General features: G+C 43.1%; 1 protein-coding gene across 5 annotated transcripts in view; it reads right to left on the reverse strand.

Moving 5' to 3' along the window:
• The window catches only part of CTNNA2 (catenin alpha 2), a 2,737,142-nt gene that overhangs the window by 335,937 nt on the left and 2,387,023 nt on the right, over window positions 1-14,182 (reverse strand). For 3 of the 5 annotated variants that reach the window (XM_063925313.1, XM_063925315.1, XM_063925312.1), the window contains 2 exons: window positions 10,995-11,195; window positions 8,151-8,201 (listed from right to left, as the gene is read on the reverse strand). In XM_063925313.1, coding sequence (XP_063781383.1) covers window positions 8,151-8,201; window positions 10,995-11,195 — 252 coding nt within the window. The remainder of the gene's footprint in view (window positions 1-8,150; window positions 8,202-10,994; window positions 11,196-14,182) is intronic. The other 2 variants (XM_063925316.1, XM_063925314.1) reach the window with 1 other exon arrangement.

Genomic DNA, 14,182 nt, shown 5'->3' on the forward strand with positions numbered 1-14,182 from the left:
ACCCTCCCTCCACGCAGCCTAACCCTCTCTCCCTGCAGCCTAACCCTCCCTCCCTGCAGACTAACCCTCCCTTCCCTGCAGCCTAACCCTCCCTCCACGCAGCCTAACCCTCTCTCTGCAGCCTAACCCTCCCTCCCTGCAGACTAACCCTCCCTCCACGCAGCCTAACGCTCCCCTCTGCAGCCTAAACCTCCCTCCCCGCAGCTTAACCCTCCTTCCCCACACCCTAACCCTCCCCCTGCAGCCAAACCTAAACCTCACTCCCCACAGCTTAACCCTAACCATCCCCCCACAGCCTAAACCTCCCCCTCTCCAGCCTAACCCTCCCCCTGCAGCCCAACCCTCCCTTCCCACAGCCTAACCCTCCCTCTGCAGCTTAACCCTAACCTCCCCCTGCAGCCTAACCCTCCGCCTGCATCCCAACCCTCCCTCCCCACAGCCTAACCCTCCCTCTGCAGCCTTACCCTAACCCTTCCCCTGCAGCCAAACCTAAACCTCCCTCCCCACCGCCTAAACCAAACCCTCCCCCTGCAGCCTAACCCACCCCCTGCAGCCCAACCCTCCCTCCCCACAGCCTAACCCTAACCTGCCCCCTGCAGCCTAACCCTCCCTCTCCACAGCCTAACCCAAACCCTCCCTCTGCAGCCTAACCTTCCCTCCTCATAGCCTAACCCTTCCCCTGCAGCCTAACCCTCCCTCCTCACAGCCTAACCCTTTCAATACCCTCCCCGCGCAGCCCAACCCTCCCTTCTCGCAGCCTAACCCTAACCTCCCCTCCTCCGCAGCCCAACTCTCCCTTCCCACTTTAAACTGTTCTTTTTTTCAGCGCTCATTATCCCACTAACGCGGCCTAACCCTTGAATTTCAACAACAGCGCTGCAGTGACATTTTTTAAAGTGGGTCATGCTGCTGAACTCTGCCATTACGGCTGGCACACACTGGCTCCTCCAGGATCCAGGAGCACCCTGCCAATTCCCGTGACCTCTGCCGGGTCCCGCCGCTGCGTTTGGTCAACTTCCCAATACCTTGCCTGCTCACGTCCCTCAGCCAATAATCGCTCAACTCTGTAAATATTGTAAATATTGGCGTAGCGTACAACTATGTATCAGACCGAAGCACAGTCAATGCAATAAAATTACACATATATGTACAACATATGCATTTATATAACATATACATATATACTATATATACACATACATATATTTAATGTATTATTACTTTAATATTTATTCTCTTGTTGCTATATATAACCAACAAATTCTGTATTTGGAAAACAACCCTGATGCACTTATTGCCATTTTAATAATTGTAAGCATTATTCAGGTTGTACGGAACAGAAGATCAGCTGGGACATAGAAAGCGAGACGCGATAAAACTCACAGCAGGCTTACAGTACAGTATGTAGACACTGTCACACTGCAGTATGTGTAGGCAAGCTACAGTACAGGTGTAAGTGAGTTGTGTGTTATTTAGCTGACTCTAGTCATGTAGTGGTGAGTTCTGATAAGCCAGGGTAGTGTATCCTGGTATCAAGGCCTATCATTGGTGCCAGTTACAGCCAATGAAGAGTAGAACTGTCTCCCTACGCAGTCCATCTATGACCTAATGTCCTGGAGAATGTTTGTTGGATCAGTATACATACTCAGACAGCACTGCAGTGAGAGATCAGTAATTCTTGTTGTTAAACAGCTACAATTAGGACTGCCAAAGATAACATTGTATACACAAAGACAAAGGGCACTGCAAGTATATGAAATACTGTCACAGCAAGCTGGCAGGAGCACATTGAGGAGTATATTTGGAGGAAGCAAGGTGCACAACTGTGATACAGGATTTTGTCCGGGACGCATATGCATTACACAGGTTCTGTGGCTGTCTGACTTCAATCTTGCATTTCACCTGATTTTAATCAGCCACAGAACCTGTATAATTCATGAGCATCACGGTTTAAAGGGATGGTAGGATAAGCCTAGAAATGTATTTAAAATCAGAAACAAAACAGGAAGATGTGCTACCAAGATTCCTAAAGAAGCATAACTCACATTATTTAATCACTTAACATTTGCTTTTCTTGTCCTTAGTTATGGACAGAGCATACGGGATCAACTGTGGTCCCTGTACAGGTTTTCAATATGCCCAAAATAATTGATACCTTTTATGATAGTGAATCATGAAAATTGATCATGAAAAGATAATATGAAATGCAGTCCTTTATCAAATGTCTATGTGATAAATTACAAAAGTAGAGATAACATCTGCAATCGGGGGAAGACATTAGCGAAATTAAATATATATATATATCTGTAATGTGATAACAGCTGACAGCGGGTCTCTTATTTAGAGGACATCAGTCATCTACGATGAAGTACTAGGAGAGATGACTGATTAAATCTTATGAAGAAAGCAGGAAATGTGAAACGCGTCAGGTTTACATCACCTGTTGTCCTCATTAAGGGGGAAGATGTACAGTATATAACCTTTTAAAGAGGACAAGTGGATACGTTGCTCATAGCAACCTATCAGATTCTAACTATCATTTATCTAGCGCATTCTATAAAATGATATCTGGAATCTAGTTGGTTGCTATGAGCAATTTATACACTTGTCCTCTACACAGGGAAATACAAGTAACAGGGAGACTAACAACAATGGTTGTGTTACTCCGAGCACAGTATCTGTTACACAATGCTGTTTCAAATAAACTTATCACTGCTGTAATTGGCAGAGATTTCTTCCTACCAGTGCGGGGGCAACAGATGAAAGTGTTTCCTGGGATCTTGATCAGCAAATATGAACTCTGAGAGTATGTTTGATGCAAGTTAGGAATCATGACACATAACAGAGATGCAACCTACGGACAGGATGTCCCGTTAGTATAGTAGAAAAGAATCCTGTGCCTTTAGTATATTCCGAGAGAACCCCAATGGCGAGAGGTCTATAGTCAGAGGCTAAGCTGTCGAAAACATATATGTGATGCAAGTAAGCAATGCGGACAGAACAGGTGCTACTGGCAGTGGAATAGTTCATATGGTCACTGGTAGGACATATAAGTAGCATGCAAAGCAGGGATGAACAACTGAATAGGAAAATACCAAAATTCTGGGCCGTGTACAGTCCAAGGGTCTAGGGGCAATGCAGAGACATAGGGTTAAGCAAAAGCAAAGTCTTTACACAAGCCCAAGGGTCTGGTACACTTACAGGCAATGTGGATGCAATGTGAATAGGGAGCGACGGTAGATGAGGACACAGCAGCAAGGTCAGTACACTGGAGGTCAGAGGATGGGTGTGATAGGTGTGGAAGTCCATTATACCTGGCAGGAGTGGAAACCAAGGGTACAAGTGACTGCCAGCACTGCAGCACCTGTGCTGTCCACTCTAACAGATGCCAGACTCCGTCATGGGTAAGTCTGCCTTCTCCTTTGTCTGCAGACAACATTGTCATCCATCTGGGAACCGTTCATCAAAGAGGCATGATTGCAAAGGATCAGCACAATGACATGGATTGGACCACACTTCGCCCCTTTATAAAATGTGACTTCCTGGAGCCCAAGACATTCCATGACATTTAAAAAGTAAGCTTGAACCAATCCGGACAATCCAGAGCGTTGCCTTTCGTACCCAGGAACGCTCTTCTAATCCATAGGATTCCATCAGACAAGGACAGGCAGATGTTTTCTGGTAACACGGAAGAGATAGATTTTGTCCACTACAAATTCTTCTTGATTTTGAACATGAGTGGAGGCTGAAGGAGATGAAGATACTTTGATCCCAAATATGAAATATAGACTATATATGCCTCCAATATGAATAAATGCTGAGGATCCGGATGAATCAAAGCTTGAGCAGACTGAAAGTTCTCTTTAAATTGACTAAGTGCCTCTTGTACTTTACTTGTCCATTCAAGAGATACTCCTTTCCTGGTTAGTGCGATAATTGCTTGTTCTATCTTAGGAAAGCCTCTAATAAGAAAAATCTATAATGGTTAGTGAATCGCCAGAAGCACTGGACTTAGTTAACGTCTTGAGAATCTGGGATTTTTAACACAGTTCAAGTCAGTACCTTAAGTGTACACTATATGATCAAGAAACTGTATACGCAGAGTCTCAAAGGTGCATTTACTAATTTAGTATACAGCCTGTGAGTTCTTCAACATTACAGTACTCTTCTTACGTGACTGTGATGTTCAACAGGAATCTATAGATACAGTGTATTATAGCAAACTGGTCCAAAATGTCATGAAACACAGTATACAATGCTGAAAACTAGCTGGAGCGTTAACTAACCCAAGTGGCGCAACGAAATATTCAAATTTTCTTACCTACTACAGAAAGTGTGATGCCCTCTCCACCAGGACGTATTCTGGTTGCTAGAAGTACCTCTCAAACAATTCAGATGGGAGAGTGAGTGAATAACAGTTTCTTATTGCATGGAGAGCTCTCTTATCTAAACATGGACCTTTTACACCATCTTTTTCTCTACGAAAAAAATTTGGTGTCCCAGCTGAATAAGAAAAAGGCCATATAAATCCATGAGACAAGTCATCCTCAATGTATTCTTTCAAATACATTGAGTTTCAGATTGTTTCTGGTCAATCACATCAGTATTATTTTGGCACCATCTAGGTATGGAATCACTCAATGGCTCAAGTGATGGGCAGTTATGATTCTGTCAATGGTAAAAGACAATAAACAGAAGAGAGGGACAATATTGTGATGTTCCTCTCAATTGCATTTACTAAGCCACGGCATACCATGGACTGTCGGTGGCTTTGGAGGCCGTAGCACCTTGAACAGCTTTGATGCATGTAGCGATGACACACTGGGGTGCCAGCCCTTTGTCTACAGTCTGTACTTGTCCAAAGGCTCAGAGTGCACAAATGCTATCACATCAGTTGTTTTACAATACATTTTAATTGAACGTTGAATTATAATGAATTATAATATAGTGGTAAATTCTTGACTGAATTGACTGAATTGCATTAAAAGGTTGAGTAACTCACCCCTCCGCACATTTAGGGAAGTAAAACATAACTCAGTGGAGATACACGGCTCCTTGAATTCTTCTATTGTAGGCCTAGAGGTAGATCCATATGGGCCAATTTATCCTTAGTTCCATCATTATAGCCCTTCCGATACTGGTGCCTCTTAGCAGCCATATTTTTATATCAGCATCTCCAATCTACTGTATAACTCATTAATGCATCCACAATGCCCTTTCTTCCATTGAGGCCAACTGACGTCAGTGTGTTTGGAGAGTCTTAACCAGAGCCTCTTCAGATGACAGAGCCTAAGTGGAGTCCACTGTGGCTAGATTATTGTGTCACGTCACTATGGTAATTAGGCTATCTTTGGTGTATTCAGAGATGAGCCCAGTGGCTATAACTCCTGACAGAGGTACATGTAATATGGTGGCTGTAGCACATACAAGCAGCATGCAAAGCAGGAATAAACAATTGCGCAGGAGAATAACAAAAGTGTGGTCAGAGTGAAGGCCAAGGGTCACCGGCAATGCAGAGACAAAGGGCTGAGCAACAGCACAGTATGGATACAGTCCGAGGGTCTGGATCACTTACAGGTACAGTAATTCTGAAGCAATGGTAATAGTGACAGAGAACAGGCAGGAACACAGCAGCGAGGTTGGTGCAGGTATACTAAGTCAGGATATGCTTTATATACCACGGGAGGTTAAATGTGACAGCCAGCACTGCTGCACATGTGTAATTTACTCTCAGAGTGGCGCAGGGGAGTCCGTTTTCTCTGTACCCTGCGGGCAACATTATAATACAACTGCAAACCAAACTGCTTCGGCATTATGACTGCAGTCATAATAGGGGCAGAAGTATCAGGTGACTGGCCCAATACCCTATGCAGTGGACTGGATCAGACTTCCTGGTGTGGGATAATTGGAGGTTACCGAGCATATACAGTATGTATTACACAGGCAGATGAAAACTCCAGTCTAACCAGTCAGCTGTTCTGCTGAGGAAACCGTACCCAGTGAGGTTTGTCAAAGGAAAGACTACACTGGATCATATAAGTGGAACGTTAGGGACAGTAGCGCAACTCTGGCCAGTTTCCGGCCATACTTTTGTTCAGTCTACCTGACATGCAGTGCACTGAATAATACCCTGGGAAGAAGGCCAGGATCATAATTACCACTAGGCCTTGTAATAACTAGTTTTATACATGAACAGCAGCACAGATAGGAACTCATACAGTACATGACACCATGGAAAGTGACACCAGAATGGCCGTTAAAGCCACAGATAGAAGGCCACATAAAAAAAAAAAAGAAACAAGAGTATGTTTCAGATGCAAGAAACAGGGACACTGGAGAGATATTGCTCTATATGGAAAGCTGGTATACTGAGACACCATCCTAAGGGGTCCAAGCAGACGGATTACACTACACTCACTGAGGCGTGCACAGATCAGTGGTGTGGAAGGTTACCTGTCCAATACTTGCTGCATAAATTCGGGAGCAAAAAGTTACATAGAAGATTGAATCAAAGTTCTTCACAGAACCGATCCTGCATGAGAATGAGCATCTACTGTATCTATGAGGGTTCTGCCGCTAATGTGTTCCAATACGTATGGGAGGAACCTGTAAGCGTCACTATGGGGCATGCTATATGTTCCTAGCTGGGCAGGTGGACTCTATAAGGCAAATGGCAGCTAGAGGTCCTCTCATCCAACTCCAAGAGTCTATTATCCTGGAAGGAAGAAGGGTGGTGCCCAGAGTTACAGCAGATGAAGACCTATATTGTCTCAACACCGCAAAGGAACAGGTGAGAGTAAGCACAGACTCCCAGAAAGCCTACAGGGACTGCACAGGACTTGTGAGCTAGAATTGCTGTATGCAAGCTACAGCCAAAAGAGCCATACTGTAATTCCTAAAATAATCAACCATAAGCATCATGACCACCCCCTCACAAACACAGTGAGATACTACTGTGAAAGATCTCACATTTAAGGAAGTAATCTCTCATCATTCATAAGTGCAGCTGAAGAGGAACTGAAGTTAATGCACGATGACCCAACCTCTTTGATGTACCAGCACGAGAACCCAACCTCTTTCTCATGTACCAGCAAGGAGAAAGGTAACAATAGGTCCTTCAGAGTCACACAGATGTCAAGGGTTTCATGTGGAAAACCAGACTGGTGACCATGAGATGTTCACAAAAGATAGGAGAGGATTATCATGAGACATGTGCCCTAAGTGTCAAGCACACAAAACCCAGGACTTTGCTTACAGTGATAGCCACAATGAAAATACAAGTGGGATTTTGCAGCTTTCCAGCACAGTGAGCTGCAGGCAGATATTTACTTGAAACAACCACCAGGGTTTGAGGATTATCAAAGGCCAGTCCAAGTAATCCAAAACCAAAAAAGTATATACAGTATGACCTGAACTAGGCTGCAATAAATTAATTCATAAAGGATTTAGAGTAGAGCAAAGTTGACCCTTATTTCCACACAAAGAGGCTCAACAGCAGGCGGGTGTTTAATTTAATCTTATTTATGCAGATTATTTTGTAGGATTTTTTGAGCAATAATGGGATAAAACAGACACCACAAGCCTTCAACAAGGATTCTGACAAAATACCTTTGAAACATAACACGTTAGCTATTTAAATTGAGCGAGGAGAAGATAGATTGACCTAAAGCATAAAATACAGGAAATTGGTGAAGGTTTTGGGATGCTCCTATGGAAAGTAATTACACAAAGGAGATGAATAGCCAAGGTACTTCCCTACCTTTTCCTCATCATCAATACAGAAATGCAACAGAAAGTTCCTCTACATTGCCCCCCGCCACCAGACATGACACAACAGAAGCCAGAATCTATTGTAGAAAGGTCTGAAAGCCAAGGCCATATGGAATGGAATGCGTACAAAGGGTTAAACGCTAATTCGAGCCAAAAACAATCACCTGTAAACAATTCCCTCAACAGAAGCGGAATACATTGCAGCAGCACATGCAAGTCAAGAGGTCGTAGGGCTGAGACAGCTGTTAGCCACTCTTGGATAACAGCAGGCAGAACGGACACACAAACCAAGGATGTCTTATGCTAACTCAGACAGAACGAGGTAACCCGAGAACCAAACACATTGAGAGAGCTAGAAGAACAAGGATTTCTTGACTTACACTGCTGTCCAACTGAGGACATGATTGCAGACATCCTTACAAAGCCTTGACCTGGGGAAAGACATCACAAGCTATTAATCAAGGAAAATGGTTTTAGTGCACTAAGCGGCAGCTGTTGAGAGCGGGTGTTAGAGTATAGCAACAGCTAAAGGCTTAGGATTACTTGAGTGACTATACTGGGAGGACAGTAGGTGGCGCCCTATCATAAACTGTCACTGTGTTGTCTCTCTTTATTGTGATAGTGTACTTTCCTCTTCTCATTGGTTCTCCATGTTATGACAGCCTCTCGTAATGCTCAATAAAATTTTCCCCACAATCTTACCCTCTGTAATGATGCTTGAACACCGTAGCATAACCTGCAACATCTGTGATATGCTGGGACTCTAGTGTAAACCCAATAATCAACCACAATGAGTCCTATCTCTGCAGACAGTGCAGACAGTGTTCATTTAAGTGCTTTCATATATACAGGACCTAATATGGTGAATATGATTGAGGCTTCTCATAATGATACATTTTGAGGGGGAAGTGATTAAATAGTCGCCCCTGACGCTGTCTACAGCATACTTTCGACAGGAGAATGCCAATGTGACAGTAATGTTCACAGAATTCTAACTGTGTTACCCTTATAACTTAAACTTGATGGCAAAGCATTATGATTAAGTTATGCCGACACAGTCAAAATGCTCTCAATAACATTTCCAATGCATTGGCATTCTGTGGTCGACATTATGCCGTTGACTGCTAACAGCATCAATGTCAACAGATCATAAAGCCCACTTTATGGTACGCTGTTTCTATATCTCCGTAGGGCGTTGTGGGCGAGAGGTACACCACCCTTATTGGGGATATTCCATATGTGACCTGAGAATCTGTATTTCTAGTTTTGCATTATTTCTTACTCATTCTCATCCAGCGCACTTCTATAAATCATTGTATGACCGAGCCATAGAAATGACCTTTAATAAGACTTAAGCCATACTTGTAAACAGGATATAAGCCATTATTCGGTCTGTGAATGTAGGAATGAGTCAGATAAGCCACTACAATTGGCTCTTTTGTGCATTGTGTTGGCACAGTCTTACTGACATGCTCTTTTAGATATTATGTAGAAAGTACAACGTGATGAAAGGAAGAGGAAGCAGCGAAGACTGAGTGACCTGAATAAAACAATCACTGTATCGGCCAACAAAACTGTACAGTATTGATTTTAAAATGAATCATGAAAGATGTAAAGTGGAACTAAAAACACGTCACCGTCTGCTACAAAGGGGCAATACCCAAAAGTCAAGTGGCTTTCAGTAAGTGATTTGATTGCACGCACCCTCCTGCAATATTTACTAGATACATTGCTTTATCGTTTAGTCTTGTTTATGTGGTTTTCAGGTAGATATTTCTATACCTGGGGATATTTCCGAGTAGAATTTGTTGGGGAAGGACTCGTCCTTAGCAATGCAGCGGTTCAATAACATTGCAGTCACTAATGAAAATTGCAGACTTTTTTAAATATAAGAAATACAGTAGGTGAGAGAGCATTATTCATTATACTATTTTGGCACCCACACGCATAATTTAGTAAGAGAGGTGAGACTCCTTTTTCAAACAGTGGGGTCTATTTAGTAGGCCTATTCTATTCATGAAGCAGTGAAAAGAGTGGAGAAGTGAGCCTGTGGAGAAGTTGCCTATGTCAACCAATATCTCCCATCCTGGTGTCAACCAACTCAGGGGCACCCTTATGTCTTTCAAATGCTGTCCCCTCTAGATATTGTGTGGGGATCCCAAGACTATAAACACCCTATGCCAGAGTTTCCCAACCTCGGTGCTCGTGGCACACTAAAAGGCCAGGTTTTAAGGATTGCAACACTTGAGCACAGATGACTTAATTAGCACCCCGGGTATTTTGATTGAGCATTAATTTGTCCTGGCATTAATAAACAAAAGGGTCCCCAAAAATGGTCTCAGCAGCAAATGGGTTAAAGGGACAATACTATCAAGTGGAAGCCCAGGTGCGTCTTCAACTTAACAGTATTGCTCTCAAATTCTGCGGGCAAAAAAGCAGATTGTCGTCATCTTTGAAATTTGCTATTTAGTATACACACCCGTTATGGGCCCATACATCTGTTATTAACTGCGGTAATTCCTCATTTTGCCAATGACTGTGTTGGGTTAGCTGCAAAATCCAACATGATGGAAATCCTTGTTTCACCGATCCCAACCCACAAATTTTAGCATGCTGGATGTTGCCGATCCCCCATCAAATCACTGATCATCGGAGTGCGCAGGTTGGTAGATCGGATCAACCATCAGTGGGTGATGTATTGCCCGCATGAGTTGTTTCTCTCTGCTGGAGATAATACAGGTCTTCTGCACTGGAAACAGCAAAAAGAAACATCTGCCTGGCAATACAAAGACTTGAAGTTCTTAGCACAAGAACTTAAATTTTTACTCCATGTAAATTGTGAGGGTTTATTTTAAATTATTTTTATAATCAGTGTTCTTAGTGCTAGGAGTGTGCATCTGCATCTCTCTTCCCCCAGCATAGTATTAGAAGCCTCAGCATGATAGCACCTCTTGATATATTTAGTAATAGGATGTGCAGTCCAGGTCCCCCCCCCCCCCCTTTTTCCAATAGAAAGACTTGGCCAGAAGACAAAAGCTAGAAAGACAAAGCAATAGAAATAGTAAAGGTTGCAGTAGGGCGTTACTTAGCTAAAGTCATCTGAAGGTGGAACTCATCCACTTTAAAGAAATGTAATAAGCGGATTGGCATGAAATGTTTTATAATATAGCGCACAACGGTTACAAAAATGACAGTGGGCGGCACATTGTGTGATTCCTACTTACCAGTCTCTGATAGCAACTTGGTGGCTTCCAGAACTTTCTCTGTGTAAACGCCGGCCTCGTAGTTCTCCATCTCTGCATTGATTATATGAATGACTCTGGCGGCACGGCCCCGAATGGCTCCTGCAGTTCTGTCCAGCGTGTCAACGTCTCCTTCTTGCAGGGCAATGACGCACTTGTTCACGTCTTCCAATATGTGGTTCTCTAAATAACAGATAGATAGATGCAACCAATTTATTACTCGGGGTCAGGTGGACACGGGTTCACTGCCCAGCAGGGCTGCCTATGAATATACTCTATACAAGCCGTCAGGGTCACCCTATCTATGAAGTGAGAATATTCTAATGATGGTTGATACCTCACCTGGTAGTCTCCAGTCTGATCTGGCTACCCCAGTTGCCCTCCTTCTACGCTTATAACATTGGAAAGTCTTTGACTAGCCGAGAAGTTCACTCATGCTCCTCTGTAGGGATGGCCATGAACCACTGATTGTTTGCTACAGATTATCATTGATTTAGACATTTATTGGGGTGCTCCTATTTCTCTCCACCATGGAATGTTTTTTTTGGCACACGTAACTTAGCCACTTCTTCTCTGATTGGCCCGCTCCTGTCACATGTCCCCACTAGTGACTCCCATTGGTGGTACAAACAATCACTAGGGTTTTGCTGATGGTTTACTGCCATTGATGGAAAGTACAGATGGTGCCATTGACCGTGATCCATTTGATGTCCATTCCTACCATTCTATGAGTGTAAACAGTGCAGGAGGAAGAGCCGGTGATCGGGTGTTGCGATACTGTGCTTCCTCTTACAACCGTTCATGGATCCAAAGTTCGGGGTCCTGTGAGGTGCAGCTAGTTTTTGGCATGGTCATGGAGGTTTGGGCTGCAAATGCCCTCTTAGGTGTTTTACAGGGATGAGCATCATTGCTTCTGACAAATTAAAATACGCAATATTGTGGTGCCTGTCCTGAGTAGTTAAATATCAGCAGTCAGATATGCTATTTTCACATATCACAGTTTTTTGACAGGATATTTGAAAGCTGTCAGTAAATTTACTGAAGAAATCGTGGAGAGAGATAAAGTGGAGAGGGATACAGGGGACTATGGGCTCTATTTACTAAGCCTTGGAGAGAGATAACTTATAGAGAGATAAAGTTCCAGCCAACCAGCTCCTGTGAGTGGTCAAACACAGACTGTAACATGACAGTTAGGAGCTGATTGGCTGGTACTGAATGTATGTCCACTTTATCTCTCTCCAAGGTGCAGTACATACATAGACCCCCAAAGTACCAGCCAATCAGCTCCTAACTGCCATGTTACAGGCTGTGTTTGAAAAATGAGAGAAGCTGATTGGTTGGCCCTTCCAAGGATTGCTATGTCTCTCCTACCGGCTCTTAGGGGACGATTGATCTCCCCTTTTTGCACCAATAATCCCGCATAATGTGTGTTTATCACTAACTTAAGTAAGGAGGCTTTTTATTTAGCCTATGGCAGATACCTCAGATGTCTGCTGCATTACAGCCCATATTTCATCACACTGCAGCCCCCATGCAATATATGGTGGCATTGCGGTTATTCTATATTGTCAAGCTCCACATGCCAGTTGCTAACATCGTTTTCAGATGGAGTCACCTTGTACCTGTCCCTTGTAAAAGCATCCGGAGTGTGAAGAGGGATCTATTAAGATCCCTCCTCCTTCACTAGCTCTCACCATGCGGATTGGCGTGCTTGGGCGCTTATGGCAATGCACCATGGCTGTGCAATTAATTAAGGAATCCATTCTACCTTTTACCATATCTCTTTTATCTGTGAATTAGGCAATTGTTCCCTGCAATAAACTGTATGCCTAAATAATAATAATAATAATAATAATAATAATAATAATAATAAAATTAGTTACAGGTCTTCTAACGGTAAGAAGCGTAGACGTTTTGTCATCCCGCAATATATTTTGTCATGGCATTGATAGTCCTTCCAGCCTGTGTTTATGATATCAACTTGTTTTGGGCAATTCACTTATGGCCAAAACGTCAATAAAATGAATGCATCCACCTGCCTGCGATCGATGAGATTCTGAAAAGGGTTATGCGAAAATTGTGAAAAATGGCAAGAGGTAGATGTGCAGAAACCTGGCTTAAAACTTTCCATCAATCCTGCGTTAATAAAAATGACCAGATGCCCTTTGCTACTATGCTTTAAATTTGGATGTGAAATGAGGTTTCTGCTAAATGAGAGTAACAAGATGGCAGGAGCCCAGGGAGGATCGGCTGCTCAGCCAATTGCTTTTCAGCGCTTTTGGTAAATGCTGGACGGAGAACAAAGTTGGGAAAGTAATTGAAGCACATAAGTCAGCATCCTTCTGTTTTATCATAGCATAACGGATGACGACGTGGATAATTCCAGTGAATATGAGATGTAATGTGCAATATAGAGAAGACGCAGGAGAGATTGAGTTATAGATCTTAATAAACGTTTGTAGGCCCAGTTAATTACGGCTCAATACCTCCCACTCAAAACTGTAGGGCACACCATAACTTAGCAGCAAAGTCCATTTGATCCCACTCCAAGTTACTCTGCTGACGGCGACGAGGCAATAAAAAAAATAAAAAAATAAAAAGAGAAGATATAATTATAAAGTTATCCCCATATCAGAGTAAATAAACAATTTCTCGTCAGCTAGGGCCTTATTCTGATTGGTCCAGGAAGTCGATGTCCAACAATGCAGCCCTTGGTTTCGGCACGCTACCATTTTGCATACCGGACCTGGCCGCAACCCCCACTCTGCCCCACCCCCTCCACAAACGCAACGTCACGTCAGCGATCTCACAGGAGCCGTTCTGTGCATGCACAAACCCTCACGATTGTACGTAAACCGTCGGGTTTGAGTGTAAATCCAAATCAGACCCCTTGTCTAATAGAGGGGAATTGTCAGGTGCAGACCAAACTTCTAAAAATAAATTGTCCGCTGAGACTGGGAATGTAGTCATTTCTTCAGGAAGGTGTTAATAATTTATCCTTGTTATTAAGGTAAAGCAATAAAACCCAGGGCCTCGAAAACGATTGTAATGTCTATAATTAATCAAAGATATAATTTTATTACCATCAATTAAAAAAAGGACCTTGTTTTTCCCCTCTTCTATTTTAAATTCTGCAGTACCCCTGCTAGCGATATTACATATCTGATTTA

The sequence above is a fragment of the Pseudophryne corroboree genome, chromosome 1 (genome assembly GCF_028390025.1).
Source record: "Pseudophryne corroboree isolate aPseCor3 chromosome 1, aPseCor3.hap2, whole genome shotgun sequence".
NCBI classification, from domain to species: domain Eukaryota; kingdom Metazoa; phylum Chordata; class Amphibia; order Anura; family Myobatrachidae; genus Pseudophryne; species Pseudophryne corroboree.